This window comes from Anguilla rostrata, chromosome 2, assembly GCF_018555375.3.
Source record: "Anguilla rostrata isolate EN2019 chromosome 2, ASM1855537v3, whole genome shotgun sequence".
Taxonomy (NCBI): Eukaryota; Metazoa; Chordata; class Actinopteri; order Anguilliformes; family Anguillidae; genus Anguilla; species Anguilla rostrata.
Window position 1 is genome coordinate 40752106 of NC_057934.1, and position 20697 is coordinate 40772802.

At 40.5% G+C, this 20697-nt stretch overlaps 1 protein-coding gene across 1 annotated transcript in view; it reads right to left on the minus strand.

Moving 5' to 3' along the window:
- The window catches only part of LOC135248040 (SH3 and multiple ankyrin repeat domains protein 1-like), a 112023-nt gene that overhangs the window by 21922 nt on the left and 69404 nt on the right, over positions 1-20697 (minus strand). Inside the window, exons 16-17 of the mRNA XM_064322202.1 lie at positions 12435-12510; positions 1016-1098 (exon numbers count right to left, since the gene is read on the minus strand). Of these exons, the coding sequence (XP_064178272.1) occupies positions 1016-1098; positions 12435-12510 (159 nt within the window). The remainder of the gene's footprint in view (positions 1-1015; positions 1099-12434; positions 12511-20697) is intronic.

A 20697-nucleotide genomic window follows, 5' to 3' on the forward strand; every position in this document is an offset into this window, starting at 1 on the left:
CTGGCACTAACTACTTACAAAGTTGTTTACTCGGCCTGCTTTGGTTTCAGCATGTTGCTATGGTTACATAGGTTGGTTAGCTGGCCAGACCAAGTATGAATTTGGAACGGTAATTAAACTTGACCTGAACTACTTGTGCGTTAAATGGTCTTAACGCACACCTCCCAGCCAATCAGAATCGAGTATTCACCCAGACCATGGTATAAGTGGTGATGAGTGACAAGTGAGCAAGTGTGTAAGTTTGAACAAGATGGCAGAGTTTGAGGTAGTTCAGAGAAACAGGACAAGACTGAGAAAGTGACAGTCTTGAGAAACAGGAATGAGAGCGAGAGGGTTGGTATGGAGAAACAGGAGAGTGGGTGAGGTATGGTATGGGGAAACAGGAGCAGTAACAGAGCAGAACATGTGACTGGGAAGCAGGAGGTATGCGTGTGGGAGACCATACTGAAAAACAGGAGAGGTATCAGTGCATGTGATGATGCAAAGAAACAGGAGGTGTGAGTGTGAGAGAATATAATGAGAAACAGGAGACACCAGAGCATGAGATGATGCAGAGAAACAGGAGGTGTGAGTGTGAGAGATTATAATGAGAAACAGGAGGTGTGAGTGTGAGAGATTATAATGAGAAACAGGAGGTGTGAGTGTGAGAGATTATAATGAGAAACAGGAGAGTTGCCAGAGCACGGGATGATGCAGATAAACAGGAGGTGTGAGTGTGAGAGATTATAATGAGAAACAGGAGGTGTGAGTGTGAGAGATTATCATGAGAAACAGGAGAGATGGCAGAGCATGAGATGATGCAGAGAAACAGCAGGTGTGAGTGTGAGAGATTATAATGAGAATCAGGAAATGTGAGCATGAGAGATTATAATGAGGAAGAGGAGAGGCGCCAGAGCACCAGATGAAGCAGAGAAACAGGAAGTGTGAGTACGAGAGATTATAATGAGAAACAGGAGAGGGGTCAGAGAATGAGATGATACTGAGTAACAGAGGAGATATGAAAGAGAGGGCTGACCTTTAGCTCCCCTCAGCACAAAGCCAAAACCCTCACTGTCTTTCTTCTGCAGGAGCACTGTCTTCTCCTTAATAATGTAGTCACTGTGAGAAAGAATGAGAGAATTTTGACTCTTAAAAGCCTTTTAAATAAATCTATGCTGAAATTATCCCTAAGCATAAACACTAAAAGCTGTCAAGCACATCTGTTTTCCACAGTATATATGCCATTTTGCAAAAATTAACATACTAGTTTGCCAAACAAGCATACTAACACAACAAATCAACATATTAAACACCATTTTTCTTTCTAGTACAGTTGTTCACCAGTTGCTTTGCAAGAAAGCAATATACAGACTACACCATACATATGAATTCCCAAAACTCAGATCTGTAAAAATGGAATGCAGCAGAAAGACAGGAAGAGAAAGAGCAAGAGAGAGTGAGGGTCTAAGGATCACTACACTGTCAGATTATTCAAATTTTCTCTGAAGGAGGGAGGAGAGGGGAGGTTGAGCTTGTATGTCCTAAAATGCATGGGGAATGTTCAATAACTGCTGTCATGCTAATGACCTCATTTGGAATACTTGGACAAGAAGAGTGAAACAGATAGACAGGGTGTCAAAAGAAAACTTTGCACTTATCCTCTGAATGTAAGCAGGTTCTTAAAAACATGAATGCATTTACTATTTTGGTTTCACAGCTTCAGTCCATTTTGTTCCACTCCACACAGAGGTGGTAAATATATTTTTTTTTTAATGAAAGAGTGCAGAAGCAGAGAAGCAATGGCATCTCACACTTACTGGTGGCCCAGTCCTTAAAGTCAGTGTCAGAGGTCAATTGGGGTTTGTGTCACAAAATGATGCAGATCAGTGTTGCCAGCATGGTCGACAGCAACCCTGCTTTGTTTTGTATGGTGAGTGAAGGGGAGCAAGTGGCCTGCACTGAATATTTGTATTCAGTAAGTGTCTTAGTTCACAATGTAAAGCCGGGGGTTCAGATTATTCTAAAATACGGAGGCATGAAATCCAAGAAACTGGGTTGATCTTGTCGCATAAATGGCAGTTCTGATTCTGCAGATGTTGAGGCCACATTTCTGGGGTCAGCTGCAGTGTTAGGCAGACAGACCAGAGAAAGAGGGAGAGGAAGAGAGGAAAAATGAAATTACAAAATGTAAAGCCACTCATTATAACGCCATTGTATCACTGTTCTATGTAAAAATTTGGTATCCTTGTCCTTCTACAAATCATCTTCTTCTTTTGGCAATATTGTTTGTTATTTGACTTCTTCTGTGTACAGAATCGAACACCTGAACATCTTGTCCCTTAGCAAGTCAGTGTGTCAATCAATCAGTCAATTAGTCAGTCAGTGCATTTGCCAGCCAATGTGTGTCAGCTTGAGTGGCAATCAGTCAGTTTCAGACTGAAATGTTCAGACATTGTTTCTACTGAAATTTACTGTATGTTCACAGATAATCCTACTGTATGCTGGCAAAGAACCACCTCTCACCATCTGTCCTTCTCACTCACTCCCTCTTTCTCCTTCTTTCTAGCTTTCTTACTGTTTGAAACTCAGAACCATCTCTGGCTTTCTACTTGGTTGTAAATATAGCGCAGCACAAAGAGAAAAATGGCATCAACAATTAAATAATTTTGCATTCTCCTCTTTCTATTGTTTTTTTCTCCCTGTCTAACACAAATCCTTCTATAAGATTATCGATCATGCTGGTTCTGTAGAAATCTGATTTCTCTCTCTAGCTATGACAGACTTAGTCGCATCTTGGTAAATGGGTATTTACTATTTAGGGCATTTAGAGTTTTTACTGTACCTCCGTTTCTTACTGTATCAGCCTATCACTCAGTGTGTGTGTGTCCTTGCACTCCTATTTCACACTACAACAGTGTGATCTTTCTTGTGCTCTATTTCTGCTGCCTGCGTACATAGATGAGGGCAGCACCATCTTTCTTGTTTGTGCACACTACTGTAAACACAGGCATACACACACATGCCATTCTCTCTCTCTCTCTCTCTCTCTTTTTGTGCTAGGGCAGATGAAGCAAAGCAACAGCATCAATAGCAACTCGTTTAAGAACATATTCTCCATTCTGCTCTACCCCTCTCCCTTTCAATGGCACTTCACAGAAGTATGCAGCTTCATCCACACGCACGCATACACACACGCACACATACGTACACATACACACACACACAAATACACACACACACACACACTGTCAGCTAATATTCTGCCAAACTGATAATCAGAAATTTCAGATCCACCCCAACGAGTACGCTCAATGAAGGCATAAATTACATGCTGACATTTTGAAATGAAGAGATTCAGAGGGAGAGACACCGGGATTCATAAATACATGGGAGGGGAGGTACAGAGACAAACAGCAATGCACACGCAGAGGGCTCAGAATCTCTCATTCATTACACACACCCACACTAAGAAACACACATGCACACCCTCGCATATAAAGTATAAAAACACCACAATACATCCCATCGGCCTATCCGGCTGTCCTCTATCTATCCATCTACCCATCCATGTCTTCACACATGCACTGCCTCTCTCCGTCTCCCATCGCCCTCTCCCTCCCTCCGAAGCCGGGAAATAAAAGAGGCACTACCTGTAAATGAACCAAACGCTCCTGTTTCTGGGGCCTAAGGACGGCCAGGAAGAAGAGAGGGAGAGAGGGAGAGAGAGATCCCCCTCTCCGCATCCCCCCATCGCCATTACCCCCCCCTCCTCCTCCGCCTCGTCTTCTAGCGAGAGAACAGCCAGAGAGAGCCGCGAGAGGGGAGGAGAGGAGGAGAGAGAGACAGAGAGAGAGAGAGCGAGGGCCCAGCTCTCCCAGACCCTTCATACTTAAGATGGAGAGAGAGAGAACGAGAGAGCGAGAGAGATGGTTCTGTGACTGCGACAGGGAGAGAGAGAGGGAGAGGGAGAGAGAGAGTGAGTGAGAGAGAAAGGGAGGGAGTGTATGAGGAAGAGGGGGAGGGGAGAGAGGTGGTTTAACATAAAAGAGGGAGCGAGAAAATGAGGTAATTTTGGGAGGGGGAAAGGGGGGATGGAGAGACATAAGGAGAAAGAGAGACTGGGGGTGGGATTGTTGGCAGATTGCACATATACAAACAGCTGATTCCCTCAGTCTGATCCCTTCTGCTGACATATGTACATGCCTACTGGCCAATGGCAGCCTGCGAATGCACATACACGCATACACTCAAGTACATGCACACTGTCACACAGTAACTGAACACAAGTACCATACATCGTCATGACAATTAAATGACATATGGTCATGAAAATATTAGTCTGAAGGACCACTAAAATTGCCATTGTTAATGCACTCTACTATAATACAGGCAATCAGATCCTACTGCACCTGTCATCTCACCTTCACTCTACATGAGTCACACAGTGGGATAGGTCAGGAAACAATAACCTTTCTGTCTTTCTTCGAGCCTTTGCCCATTCATACAAATGAAAACTCCCAAAAATTCTAAACATCGTTTCCCATTTGACTCTTAAATTCCACAGTAACATATGCACGTATGCATTAATATGCACATATGACAAATATAATCATGGTTGACTGTTATTTATTTTCACTTGTGGTTGCATTGTAGCCACTTGGGTCCTTCTTTGGAAATAAAACCTCAGGGGAAGTGTTTGGTCAGGCATACCATACATTAATAAATCTGCCTGGGAACTGGCATCTCATTGGCATGTGAAAAGTATGCCCAAATAAACATTTTCGCTGTGTTTCATTCTGAAATAATTATTTTTGTCCTCATGGTGGAAATAATATATATTTAATCTCAAGTTAGATATACGTGTAATCTGAAACAGAAATGAACAATGCACATTGTGTATTGATTAAAACAACAGTCCACAGCAGACATAAGGGGAAGTATGGCTAATCAACTTCCTGTTGTGGAAATTTCAATGAAGAAACTATAGGCACATAAAACATAACTCGTACAAGGAGTGCTGAATGCCACTGAATATGTAGGTCCCAGATAGATACAATGAAAAGATTAAAAGTAATGCACATGTAAAGATTATTATTCATTATATTATCATTGGGTTCCACACCATAAATTCAATATTATAGGCCTTTACAACCACAGGAAGTTGTGAACTAATTTCTCATTTCACATTATGTGGCCGTGCGACCAAAAAAAAAAAAAATGGTATCTTCATTTAAAAAAAAAAAAAAAAAAAAAGACCTAAGACCATTCACAGTAAATTAGTCCCAATATCTATGCAGTTCTGTGTTCCTATCCTTTCTTCATCTGTTCATCTGTTTAGTCTGACCATTCTGTCCACAGGTGCTTTGCCTTGTCAATCCCTCCTTCCACCTCTCTTCCTTTGTCCATCCGTCACCCTGTTTTACCTCTGTCACCCTGTATTGACTTGTTTCTCCTCTATCGCCTCGTATCACTCTGTATCATCCTTATTCTCTCTGTGGTCTGTTCTCTTTGCCTCTTCCCCACTTTTCCCCCACTCCTGCTAATCCCTCTATCTCACCCATACTCTGAAGTTTCCCGTTATCCCTGTGTGTCCCTTTTCCAGCTCCCTCATATCTCCACAAACCATTTCTCTCTATTCCTGTCTCTCCTTCCCTTAATCATGCCTGCCTCCTTTCGCATTAACTCATTCCCTCTCTCCTTCAACTCAAAAATGCACACATGCTCACACACATGCTCACATGAACATGAAAACACAAACATGCACAGATGCTCGCAAGCACACACACAAACACACCCACGCCCACACACATGCACATGCAAACAAGCACATACCTAATCACATTCCCCTCCTCTCATTCCCCTTTCTCTCTCACATTGTCCACAAACAGAGCTGAACGCATGAATGAAGGAACAGAGAGGGACAAGGCAGAGAGAAATGCATCGACACAGACAGGCTGAGAGAGAGGGAGGGAGGAAGGGACAAATAACAAGGGAGCAGGAGGAGGAGAGAGAAATAAGCACTCACATCATCTCTGTCAATGCTTGCCTCCCTGTGTGTCAGTGTTCTCTTCTGTCGGCTTTCTCATTCTCTCTCTCCCTCTCTCTGTCTCTCACTCTCTCTATTGCGTTGTTGCCTTCCGTGTCTGCCACGGTTCTTATGGTCTCTCGCTCTTTCCCCCTCTCGCTCCCTCTCTCTCTGCATGTGAGCTGTATGCTTGTGCATCCAGCATGTTTGTAGGAGAGAGGACACAGATAGAGAAAAGGAAAAGGAATGAGTGCACAGGAAACGAAAAGGCACTGGGATTCAGGATCATATATGAGAGTCAAATGCTCTTCTCCCCCCAAAGTACACTAAATCACATGATTCAAGAGCCAATGTGATGACTAGCGAATGAGAATCCCTCTGCCTTTCCCCCATGCCAGCCAGCTGCCCCAGAGAAGTAATGTGTGCAGGGAGTGGCTTTCCTGAATGCCGGCTTCTGCTAGTTTTACTGACACCACACAGCGATTACCTTGTGATTCTAGTATTTGGAGTTTGCATGCGAGACTGCCAGTACAAGTTGTCATCATTGCATTAACTGTTATGCTTTTTACCTGGGAGAAGAAGTTTGTTTGGAGTGCATGCAAGAAAATAAAGAAACTGAAATAAAAAAAACAGAAAACAGAGGGGGTGAAGAAGCATTGAAGGGACTGCCAAGTGGATGAGATGGGGGGAATTCGGAAGAAAAAGATGGCGAATAGAAGAGAAGATTAGAGGGCAGGAGGGGAGGAAAAGAGGATTATCACTTTTTCATTAATTTGCTGACTTTTTTATAAAAAGCCACTTCAATTTCTAAGACCCATTCACACAGTTGGATTTAAACAGATGTAGGTCCAGAGTTGGGTTTCAAGACAAGCTTTCATCTCGCGACTCTCTACTCTGGGTCCATAAGCCCAACTGCAACTCTCACTCTATACAACATGGTCAATCAATGTGTATGATACAGTTGAGAAATACATCCTTTATTTCTGTGCAGGACACCGGCTGCTCCTAACTGCCATACAATGATACAGCAATGTGGATAGCTGGGACACAATCCAACCCAACAGTTGGAACCAAACCTCTGATATTATGGACCTGGCTTAAAATCAACCAACCATGACCATGAATCATTTCATTCTTTCTATTTCTTTATCCAAATCATTCTTTCAATGTCTCTTATACGGTCTGCTTATCTCATTTCTTCTTCCCTTCTCTTCCTTCCCCCTTCTTTCCATGTCTAATTTCCAATATTTGCAACTTCTTTCTCCTTCCCCTGTACTTTCCTATCCATGTTTCCCTTCTTTCTCTTTTTCTGTCCACCTCAATCTTGTGTCCCTTCTGAATGACCTTCAGTGTCTGACCTCCAATCTGAAGACACAGATGGAGACACTGCAGGGGAGAGAAAGAGAGGAAATGAAAAACAGAGCAGTAGAGTAAAAAGTGATAAAGTAATGAAAATAGGGGAATCAATGGGAGAGAGGGGGAATGGGAAGAGAGTTATGGATGAGGTTACAAAGGGTGAGGGATAAAAACCAGTTGATAGAAAGGACACAGGTAAAAAAGGAGTGAAGATAAAGGGAGAGGGAATCAGATCAGCTTTACAGTATATGCTGTCAGCATTGGGGTTGGATAGTGTATAACAGGCTGTCATAATTGGGGTCTGATAGTATATAACATGCTGTCAGAATTGGGGTTTGATACTATGTATCAGACTTACATAATGGGAGTTTGATAGCGCATTTCAGACTGTCATGAATCCATAGCATGTTGTACATCAGGCTGTCAGAGCTGGTATTTCATACTATACTATACACTATATTGGAATGTTAAACTATTTCACGCTTTCTGAAATTGGGTTTGATACAGCCAGAATTTGAGTTTGATACTGTATACCAGGTTGTCATTAACTAGGATTTATTAATGTGTATCTGGCTGTCAGAAATGGGGTTTGATGACAGTGTGTATAAGAGGCTGTCAGAATTGAGTTTCGTAGTAAATATTTGGTTGTCAGAATTTCAGTTTAATATTCAGGTGGTCAGAACTAGGGTATGATACTGGATTCTCGATATGTTTCAGGATTGGGCTTTGATACTGTAGCAGAATTGGGACTGGAGTTGATTAGAGGGCAGGAGGGGAGGAAAAGAGGATTATCACTTTTTCATTAATTTGCTGACTTTTTTTTATCAAAAGCCACTTCAGTTTCTAAGACCCATTCACACAGTTGGATTTAAACAGATGTAGGTCCAGAGTTGGGTTTCAAGACAAGCTTTCATCTCGCGACTCTCTACTCTGGGTCCATAAGCCCAACTGCAACTCTCACTCTATACAACATGGTCAATCAATGTGTATGATACAGTTGAGAAATACATCCTTTATTTCTGTGCAGGACACCGGCTGCTCCTAACTGCCATACAATGATACAGCAATGTGGATAGCTGGGACACAATCCAACCCAACAGTTGGAACCAAACCTCTGATATTATGGACCTGGCTTAAAATCAACCAACCATGACCATGAATCATTTCATTCTTTCTATTTCTTTATCCAAATCATTCTTTCAATGTCTCTTATACGGTCTGCTTATCTCATTTCTTCTTCCCTTCTCTTCCTTCCCCCTTCTTTCCATGTCTAATTTCCAATATTTGCAACTTCTTTCTCCTTCCCCTGTACTTTCCTATCCATGTTTCCCTTCTTTCTCTTTTTCTGTCCACCTCAATCTTGTGTCCCTTCTGAATGACCTTCAGTGTCTGACCTCCAATCTGAAGACACAGATGGAGACACTGCAGGGGAGAGAAAGAGAGGAAATGAAAAACAGGGCAGTAGAGTAAAAAGTGATAAAGTAATGAAAATAGGGGAATCAATGGGAGAGAGGGGGAATGGGAAGAGAGTTATGGATGAGGTTACAAAGGGTGAGGGATAAAAACCAGTTGATAGAAAGGACACAGGTAAAAAAGGAGTGAAGATAAAGGGAGAGGGAATCAGATCAGCTTTACAGTATATGCTGTCAGCATTGGGGTTGGATAGTGTATAACAGGCTGTCATAATTGGGGTCTGATAGTATATAACAGGCTGTCAGAATTGGGGTTTGATACTATGTATCAGACTTACATAATGGGAGTTTGATAGCGCATTTCAGACTGTCATGAATCCATAGCATGCTGTACATCAGGCTGTCAGAACTGGTATTTCATACTATACTATACACTATATTGGAATGTTAAACTATTTCACGCTTTCTGAAATTGGGTTTGATAGAGCCAGAATTTGAGTTTGATACTGTATACCAGGTTGTCATTAACTAGGATTTATTAATGTGTATCTGGCTGTCAGAAATGGGGTTTGATGACAGTGTGTATAAGAGGCTGTCAGAATTGAGTTTCGTAGTAAATATTTGGTTGTCAGAATTTCAGTTTAATATTCAGGTGGTCAGAACTAGGGTATGATACTGGATTCTCGATATGTTTCAGGATTGGGCTTTGATACTGTAGCAGAATTGGGACTGGAGTTGATTAGAGGGCAGGAGGGGAGGAAAAGAGGATTATCACTTTTTCATTAATTTTCTGACTTTTTTTATCAAAAGCCACTTCAGTTTCTAAGACCCATTCACACAGTTGGATTTAAACAGATGTTGGTCCAGAGCTGGGTTTCAAGACAAGCTTTCATCTCGCGACTCTCTACTCGGAGTTGTATTCTGTGTATAATAGGATGTCAGAATGATACTGCATTGCAAACTAGCGTCTGAGTTAGGGTTACACAGTAATTTCAAACTGTTAGAATGTTATAGATGAATGTCAGAACTAGACTTTTATATTGTACATAGGAAACAAAGATTTTGCATAAAAGCATTATTTATAAGCATCTATATATTGCTCATGTACAGTACAGTTACAAATACAGAGAAAGCAATATGGTAACAGTTGTAAATGTACATATTACTTTGAGCTGAAAACCCGGTGTTTCTGAATGAAATAGGATGCAATGTTTCACTGCACAACATTGTACAAACAAGTACAGTACACCAATGTGAATAATATCACAGAGCACACCATAGGTCACATTGAACCTGCACAGTTCACATTGAAATAGCACAGTGCAGTGCAGTGGAAAGAGAGGAAACAGCACTGCAGACCATGACAGCATAGTGCAGTACAGGGCAGTACAGCACACCGTTGTCCACGGAGCAGCTTAGAGATTACACTTAGCACAAACAGTGCAATGCTGTTAAATTCGCTTCACTAAAACATAATCTCAGAAGTGATTTTAAAAGTCTCAAGATATTCACTGTCAGAGCTCACAAAACATAGACAAATCAAATTGGATCACTAGCATAAATTAATCCTGTTATACCCCGTCCAGTGTGAAAGATAATAATGGATCAAATTATCCTTGAGATTCTACAAGACCTCAGAACATAGCGGACGAAGCAACAACTGATAAGCAGACCAAGATTTACCAAGTGTAGATGGGTACAGCATAACATAAAATCTTTTCTTGCCTGTTTTACTCTATGCCAGTCAAACATTGTATAGCTGTATGTTACAGTCAGCCCATTTAGGCAATTTACCATATCTCCACTTTGCAAATTAGATACGATACCTCCCAGGTATAAACTGGCTAATATCACAAAACCAGATATGTTCCCAGTGAATTACTCTGGCATTTAATAATGGCATATTAAAATGAACGTCTTCACTCTGCAGCAGCCCAGCCAAAGGTAGTATGGACCAGACGGCAGTCTCTTTTGACACAGGCTCCGTAGGTCACAGGGATGTCAAACATTGTCCTTACAGTCTTTATTCAGAGTTATGTCAATGAGTTGTATGTTACAGAATAGGCAACAGAGTAACAGCACCACCTGGCTGTCAACTGTAGGGTGTGAAATATGAATGAAATCCATTTGTTTCAATGCTCTTCCCACATTTAAGGTAAATACCACTTTTCATCCCTCATGACCTAATAAGTTTGCATTTTCCATCTTTTTGCAGTAGGAAATGGCTAATATCTAGTATTGTGTACATTTGGTGAAAATTATTAATTTCTAAATGTGTTTTGCATTTAGCACATGCCTAATTTATACTACATTGCAAACATTTACTAAATGTAATACAAGTTTGACTGTGAGATTCAGCGAATTGAGCACAGTCTATGTAAAATTACAGACTGGGGCAGAGAAATCAGTGGGGTGGCTTAACTATTCAGACACACAGAGGGCAATACACCAAATGATGAAATGCAGAGGATGGTGATAACCAGCTTGTTCCCCTGGTAAAAATGTGAAAAGGTTTGGTTCAGTATTGCTGTATTGCTTCAATCCAATTGCTTCAAATTGTATTTGTCCTAATACTCTAGCTTATTCTTCTGCCTAGTTTGGCTTTGCAGATGTTAGACCAGGATAGTGTTCTTTGTTCTCGGCTAGAAATAGCTTTACAAAATAAGTAATTGTACCTTACTGAACCCGTGTTCAGCAGTTGTCTACGATCATGAAAATGCACTTTTTGTATAAAAGTCGCTTTGGATAAAAGCGTCTGCTAAATGAATGTAATGTAATGTAATGTAATCCAAGTCCTACAATATGCATGTTGTGAAAATGACATATGTTTAATATTTATTAATGTATGTTTAATAATACTCAGTATATTTATTATATCCACCTGTACCAGATTAAGCATTTTTCTGCCCCATACTAATAATGAACGTGGTGAGGTAGCCATTTCCTTTTTCTATGAAAATCTCTGAACCACACTTTAGGAAGCTAGCTAACCCAAACTTCTTTTGTTGTTTGGGTTAGCTAGCTAAATGTTTAACACCACTAAATAAAACACAATACGTGCATACTTGTCATTTAAATAATGGGTTGCGGGTGAAGAGTAATATTGGGGAAAAGCAGACGCAGAAATTAATGCATTTCAGGTCACGTTTGGCACCCCAACCATCTAGGCTCTGAGCTATTGTAAAGATAGTAAAAGTTCAATGGCGTGTATAACTGAAAATCAATGTACATTAAAAAAATCCTCCTGATCCTCTTGTGGCAATAGCACAAAAACCCACCTCCTGTTTCACCACCAAAACAATCATTAGTATAGCAGATTAGGTTATTTATCAAATAAGCTTGGTCCAATATTAATTATAGTGTAGTAGCTTAAATCATTCCAAGTAAGACAGCAAACATCGTAGTTTTATGTAACACACATAGTTCACCCACAATGAACCTTAAATCTTATAAGATTTATCATCTATTGATCTATAACATCCTAAATCTCAATAAATCCTAGCATCATCAATCTGACTCTATAGTAACCATATAAAAATATTACAGACCAACATAATCTACAAGCCCAGCCCAAAACAAAGCATATACAGCCCAGTTAAGCCATGTTTAAATACTAATATGAGCCTAATAGTTTAGAGGACCGGTTGCTGGTCAGGTCTTACCTTGGGGCATCAAAGCTGTCATATGATCCAACAGTATAGTGACGGAACAGCCTCCTGGCCTTTTCACTGCGACTTTCTGTAACATGAACACATAAGCGTTAACACCTGCAGGCTTTTTAAAAGCTTAAAAGGGTCAGGAGAACGTACAGACAGTACAAAGTACAAATAGTAAAATAGTGGTATCAAGCAAGGTTCATGTTCATATAAAATTCTGAACATTTTGTGAAAATCTTTTGCAAGCTAGCCATAACATAGTTACCTAGAATAACATATCAAAGTTACAGAAGTCACGATCGTTTAGAGTCCCCCAGTTGTGTATTCTGGCTCGATAAGAAGATTTAGGCTATTCCCTGAAGAAAATGGTTCTTGAACGCAAACTCCACAAATGTCAGCTGGTTCTATATGATATGCTAGTATTATACCTTTATTGAACTACCGCATTATACCTGTACAATGCATTCCTGTTATTAATGTTACTGCAACTGCACTAGCTACAATATTATACCTGTACATTACAGTATCATTAGCTAAGCCTGTAAGGTACAGAACTACTCAAACTGTATGTAGATAAATTAGATACCAGCGAGGTAAAGAAATTTTCACAGTTTTGAGCAAGCACATATAAATAATTAAAATGATTTAAATGAATGGTATAATTTCTAAATATGCATTCATCTATGAAGGTATCATTAGCTAATCACCACATAAGGTATTAGCTTGGTATATGTCAGCCCTATGGTAGCTAAGTGGAAAGTGAATACGTTGGAGTTGAATAATTATATAATACATCAGTTATATATAATCATATTATATAGGCAGCTCGGTTCAGCACTCTCTCTCCCTCTCTCTCTTATCCAACAGACTTAACACTAGAAAGACCACATTTTTTACTACCTTAAACCATCAAGCCTGACGCCCAGTTGCGTCAGGCTTATCCACCACTAAAGCATCGATTTCAGCACCCACAGTGACCTAATTTCATAAAGATTATGAAACATTATGTTGCAAAATCTATTTTGTGAAATAAAGGACATGACTGAATCAATTTCAAGATGTTTATTTCTAATTTATATTGGTTTTGTTATATAGGCAAGGGAAAATGTGCCAGGGTGTATTACAGGCACTAAAATGTGCATAAAGCAAAACACAAAATGGAGAAAGTAGTTCAAGAAACACAAAGTGCAATATTTAAAAACGTTATTTCTTCAGTCATAACAAATTTCACACCGTTTTTCCTTCCCTTGCTCCCGCTATTTTGATTGAGCTTTTACATAGGCACTGTCCCTCTCCTCTTACTCATCAATTCCACAAGGAATGCAGCTTTGCTAGTTTGTGTGAGTCGGGCCGCCACAAATCGATTGCATGTTCAGTGCCAGTCCAGAAGGGACATAGGCAGGGGTACCCAATTTTGGGCCAGCTATACAGTTTAATGTTAAAGCCTCTGCTGTGTCAGTTGAGGGACAGGCTCACTGGGCTCCCCCTACTGGGGTTATCGCAGGGACTCGTCTTAGTTTTATCGGCTTATTCTGACTAAATTAATGTTTTTATTAGTGGCCAGAGGGATGTTCTGGTTTTAGGGGAAGAATCTGAGAATCTATGGAAATGCCCCCTCTGCCAGGTTCAACTGGGAGAAGAGTGTGGCCTCACAGACTGGTAGATGGGGGAAGAGGCCAGCATCCATTCTGTCATTATGTGGGGGAGGAAAAGCATGAAGGTTTTTGGAGTATTTTTGGGGACTGAAGCTTATCAGGGGAAGGATTGGGAGGGTGTAGTGAAGAAGATATGTGCCAGACTGTCAAAATGGAAATGGTTGCTATCCCAGCTGTCACATTGGGGGAGGGTATTAGTCATTAACTTGGTTACCTGACTTTGTGGCATAGACTGATTGCTCTACATCCACCACATGGTCTGACTGAGGATTTAGAGAAGATCCATCTGGATTTTTTCTTGTCTGGTCACCACTGGGCTGCAGTTCTGTATTTTCCAGTGTGTGTCAGTGTGTGACACTGCCTTGTGGGTGATTGCTTTTAGGCTCCAGGAGGCACAGAAGCTGCTGTATCACTGTGGACTGAACTGGCTGGATAAGATATGTCTGCTGTTGAGAAGACCAAAGTCAACTGGACTCAGAGCATTTTATGAGTCAGTGCTACAGGCTTGGCGGGTCCTTGAACCCACTCATGTACCTGGTGGCATGCCAGTGATGTGGCTGTTCGAGCCCCTTTTCTTCAACAGTGTTATTACTGCAAGGACTCCTTTCTCAGCCAGATTGAGATTTAGAATGTGTGAGGCTGCCTGTATAAAGCTGGTGCATCTTGTGAAGGCCTCCAGTAAATCCTTTGAGGTGTTGAGGGTTGGCTGGGATCAGGTCTACATGAATATTACAACAGGTGGTGGAGGAGGTGTGGGGGTCCCTATAGAATGCTTGCTGAGGACCATAGTCTTTCTGAACATTGGGATGATGAATGTGAGTACAGCTTCCCCACCACTAATGTCTCTCCTCCTGAGGGAGATAGGATATGATGATGGGGATTCCTTTTAACAACCCCAGAGCTAGAGGAGCTTGAAGTAGTGGAGAGGAAGGCAGCATACTTCAATTGTGTGAAGCCAGGTGGTGCTTAAATGCACTCTGGCAGGAATGAAGGTTTCAAGGTGGACTGAGTTCTCTGGCCTAGATGTTATCCCAAAGGGCAGCTGGTGGTCTGCATTGAAAAGCAGGCAGCTGACCTCCTGTGGAAGATTGTACAATGGGCATTGCAAATACTAACTGTACGAGTTATTTTAATATTGCAGTGCCCTTGGGTCACTCTGTTTCTTCTAGGTCTTTTCATTTTTGGGAAAATAGAAAAATGTATTGCTTTCTCCACATCCAGTGAAGTGGCACTGCTTAGGCATTTTCAACTTAGCTTGTCTTATCCGCACAAAACTGGCACAAAGTGCATGAGTTACATATTACACGTAGAAAAGATTTCACTGGATGTAAGGTTTTTGTTACATAACAAATAGCCAGTCAACCCCGCCCACTGAAAACCTGGCATTTGGTCAAGGAGGAAAGCAAGCCAATTTCAGCACAGGCTTTTATACGTTTTTTTTTTTTTTTTTGCAAGAATCATTTAAAAATATTTCTTGGCCGCTTGTAAATAAATAAATAAAAAAGTATTAAAATGACACATTAGCAAATAATTCACAGAATTCACTAAAGGAAACCTGATCTTAAATCTAGTCATTTTCATGTTATACTAGAGGTGTGTGTTCTATCAACTAAGTGGCACAGTTAACACGAGCAAAAAATTCATTAACCTAGAAAACTGCAACATTTTCGACAGCCCTGCCTGATCCAAGCTGGTTTACAGGATGGTGGGGGAGTTAATTGCCACACAAATGAATTAAAGACATCATAAAGAAACATCCATGGTTGTACACTGTACTTCTCAGCAGCCAATGTAGATAGATGGCTGCTACAGCCCCGAAATAGTATTACTGATGAGCTCTGCCATGTATTTCCCATGGGTGTTGAGGAAATTCTTCGAACTAGCTCCAGCGCGAATTAGGTGCCAAAAGCTCACAGTGTCCTTATCAATAGAAGACAATGACAATTTACATTTTTCCTGGATTACAATTATTATTTTTTCTCCTTTCTAGAACCTAAAGGAGAAAAACATGATCGAAAATCACTGAACCGTTTGTGTTGACTAGGTGCACAGATTGGCTCTGATTGGTTATGAAATAAATAGATGAGATTTGTATCAGGTCCTTGTGATGCCCTTAGTAGCATCACAGCATCATCACGTAATGAGGATTAGCCCCAAAGGAACTTCAGTTTGGTCTCCAAACCAAAGAGTTGCATAAGCTAGGTACAGTAGGTCACAAATAACCAACAGCTATGAAGCTAGCTATTTAAATTACATTTATTTAATGTTAGCTAACAATTTATGGTCAACTGCAACTGGGTTGTTATATCTTGTGCATAATAAAATCGATTTCTGCCATGCTAGATCTGCCCCCAGTCAACTGTAAGTGCTATGATTGTGAAGTGGAGACATATGAGCAACAATAGCTCAGCCACAAAATGGTAGGCCACACAAACTCACAAAATGGGACCGCTAAGTGCTGAAGCATGTAGTGCGTAAAAATTTCCTTGGTTGCAAACTCACTACTGAGTTCCAAACCACCTCTGGAAACAATGTCAGCACAAGAATTATTTGTCAAGAGCTTCATGAAATGGGTTTCCATGGCCGAGCAGCTGTACACAAGCCTAAGATTGCACTCTGGAGCAGTGGAAATGCATTCTCTGGAGTGATGAATCACGCTTCATTACCTGGCAGTCTGACAGACAAATCTGGGTTTGGTAAAATACATAGTGCGAACTGTACTGGCCCGAATAATGCCAACTGTGAAGTCTGGTGGAGGAGGAATTATGGTCTGGGGGTGTTTCTCATGGTTTTGGCTGGGCCCTAGTTCAAGTGAAGGGAAATCTTAATGCTAGAGTATGCAATGATATTTGAGACAATTGTGCGCTTTAAACTTTGTGGCAACAGTTTGGGGAAGGCCCTTTCCTGTTTCAGCATGTCAATGCCCCAAGCAAGGTCCATAAAGAAATGGTTTGGTGGGGAAGAACTTGACTGGCCTGCACAGAGCCCTGACCTCTACCCCATCAAACACCTTTGGGATGAATCAGAATGCCAACTGCAAGCCAGGCTTTATGCCCAACCTCACTAATGCTCTTATGGCTGAATGGAAGTAAATCCCTGCAGCCATGTTCCAAAATCTACTGGAAAGCCTTCCCAGAAGAGTGGAGGCTGTTACAGCAACAGAGGGGGGTCCAACTCCATATTAATGCTCATGGTTTTGGAATGAGATGTTCAACAAGTATATATGGGTGTGATGTTAAGGTGTCCACATGCTTTCGGAAATGCACTGGACGTTTAATTTGCCTGACAAAGTGTGTGTGGCCGCTAGTGTTGTTACATCACATTAAATAGTGAGCTGAAGGAAAATACATATCTAGCTGACATACTGTAACTAGCTATGCGGCTACAGTGGTTTAGGGTTCCATTAACACATTTGCTTCTATGGCAGAGGTTCTGCTTGCCAGAGGGAAATACTTGCGGGGTTCCAGCAGTAGGGGTAACAATGTCATTTTTCCTCATAAGGACAGCTTCAATTATTCTGAACTGAGAAATTGAAGATGATGTCATGCCGCAAGGCATGTTGGGGTGACTCCCCAAATCTGTGATTTGGAGATAACATTTGTATTTGGGAAAAAATAAAGCCCGGCTAATATTGACTGGTATCAACTGACCTAGCCTAGTGTAGCCTACTGGGTAGTGCAATTGTCTTTTGGTTGGAACTGTTTACAAGACTGAGAGAGGGTTCAATCCCCTCCGAAAGCAGCAAATATCTAAACTCGGTACACTGGCTTGCTGCCTAACTACAAATACAACATTTAAAATATTGCTTTTGCACCCGTAAAATCTTTCCATGACAGTTCCGCTTTTGGTATTTTCAGCGTGTTTAGCAACCTTTTGTGAAAGTAACATTCTCATTCTTGCATACTGAAGAACGTGTTTTTCATGAGATACATATTACTGCAAGAATATTTTTGTCTCTGTGTTAGCCAGTGCGATACCAGCTGACGCTAATAGACGGCAGTGACCGCCAGTCAGTGTTGGATTTGCAGGCACAGGACGTCTTGCTTGGTAGCAAGCTTTGCTGGAATATTAGCTACAAGCTAAGCGAGCTGAGAGCAAGTGTCTGTGTATGTGGTCAGCTCATATACCATATAAAAATATGGATGAAGTGATCATGACGTCACCCACTGATTTGCTATGGTTAGTGCTCACTGGCACATGAAGCCCAAACTAGGGCTCAACTAGACCTTGCAACCACAGAACCACACTGTCATAACATTTCAAAAAATTTAATTGTGTAACATATGTTTAGTGTTAAGATATTTACATAGAAAAATAGATCAAATAGATAGTATAGACAGATAGATAACAGAACTCTAGATAGCTAGACAGATATATCACAAGATAACTAACTAGCAACTTAGCTAGATAGATAGATCTATAGCAAGACAGTAAGCTTGCTCTCCCTAGCTAAGTAAATCCCCCTAGCTTGTCTTCTTAAAGAAGCTTCAAAACTGCTTACAAATCTGATTTCACCAACAAAATATACAAATTATAAAAGACGAGACTTTATGAGAATCAACCGAAACCCCAAAATGGTCAGAAATTGCATTTTCACATAGAACCTTGTTTATCTGAAAATGTCTCAAATGTATTAACCGAAAGAACTGGAGAGAAGAATCCTTAGAATAGCGGTTAGTACAGTTGAACGCAGCACACAACATTTTTGGACCTTGGACTTAAAATGGCGAGATCGTATGTAGCTAGCTAATCGGAATAAAACGACACAGCATCACATCTGCCGCTGAAGCACTCTGTCTCGCTGCGAGGATGGGGAAATCCTTATATGGTCAAAAGGTAGTAGGACAAGCCACATTGCAGGCATTGAAATTAACCCAGATTTGGGAATTTTGGCAGAATTATTTTTAAAAATCTGACCCAGGGGATGGAATTAACTAGTTAACCATATTTTCTTGTGTAAAAAATCTATTTACTTTATATTTCCTCAGAGAAAATTGGCCTCTTTTCAGGCTTTCCCTATTGACTTAACATTGGGTGGGCGGGGTTTCAAGTTCTTTTTGCAACCAGGCGTTGCAGTTCACTCTGTAGCCACTGGGGTAAAAGGCTTCACTAATAGAGGTCAATGGTTTTAGTATGCATACAAATTCCTGTTGACTTTTACACGCTTATACATGACAATGTTGTAAAATAACGTTGGCTTAACTGGTTAACAATATAACTAGCTTCTGTGCTAGCAAGCCGCAGCACAAATTTTAAATACTTTTAGTAAGCATACAAATTCCTGTTGACTTTTACTTGCTTATACACAACAATGTTGTAAAATAATGTTTGCTAAACTTGTTAGTAATATAACTACCTTCTAGCCACAGGCTATATTGTTGCTCACATGGTTAGTTAGCTATGTAATGGGTTCTTCACGAACCATGTTATAATGCTTATTTATGCATTGTAAAAACGGGGCTTCAGTACTTTCCATGACATTAATAATTTCTGTTAGAGAAAAAGAGTGCGATACAGAACAGTATTGTAACGTGCTTGGTAGAAAGCTTTACTGGAATAATTGAAAGCTAAGCCAGCTGAAACCAAGTGTCTCTGTATGTGGCCAGCTAAAAGCTATTCTGTTTTGTTTGCAGTGAAAAAGAACTGCATCTTTTCCTTAAAATATGTGGCACCAGAAGACTTGTGTCATCATTCTGTGAGTGCAATGTACATGTCTGTCATAGCCTACATTTATATATGAATTATTATTATCACTTACTCATTACAAACACATTACAAAAAGAAATTATATCTCATTAAAACACGTTTTCAATATACAAAAATGCCAAGTTACTCACACTTACAAAGCACTGTCTTTTAAGTCATTCATTCAAACTGGCTAATAGGCCTGCCATTAAAAGTATTGATATCAAAATGACGCTGAGTTACTCTACAGCAAACAATACAGGCTATCTTGCTTCACAGAAATTAAAGAAGCTGTATTCCAAAGTAATGCTACCCAATGTCTCCTAAAGCAGTTTGGTGTTTATATGTGCAATGTTTAATCATTTTATATCTTTATAATTTAAAACATGTATCCCTTGAATGGCGACCATGCTTCATAATTTTAGAATTCTGATTCTAAAATGTTTAACAAAATAAGTGAATGCTCTTATTTTCAGCTTAGCTAGCTGCATGTTCTGCAGGCAGAAGGAACTTTGTTTCCCTTAGTGAGTACTGGAAGGCAGGCGCCGCCTCGTAGGCTTCAAGTAGTTAGTGTCTGCACAAGATTTGATATTTTGGGGGCGAATTCCCCCATAATATGAACAGTCCCGCCTTATATTTTAATTTGTGGCAAATGACCATGGTATAAGTGGAAGAATACATTCCAAGGTGTGTGTTAAAGCGTTTGAACACACTCTACAGAGGCAACCACCTTCCACTTTGCGTCGGGTTGTTCTTTGTCTCCATGACATGCATTAAAACTCTTTAACACACGCTTCATCGTGGATTATTCCTAACATAACTGCACACCTCATTGTGGAGTATCCCTTACATACCGTGATCACAAACCAAAAAAAAATAGAACAAGAGCATTCACTTATTCTTATTAGATATTTTGCATTAAAATTAAA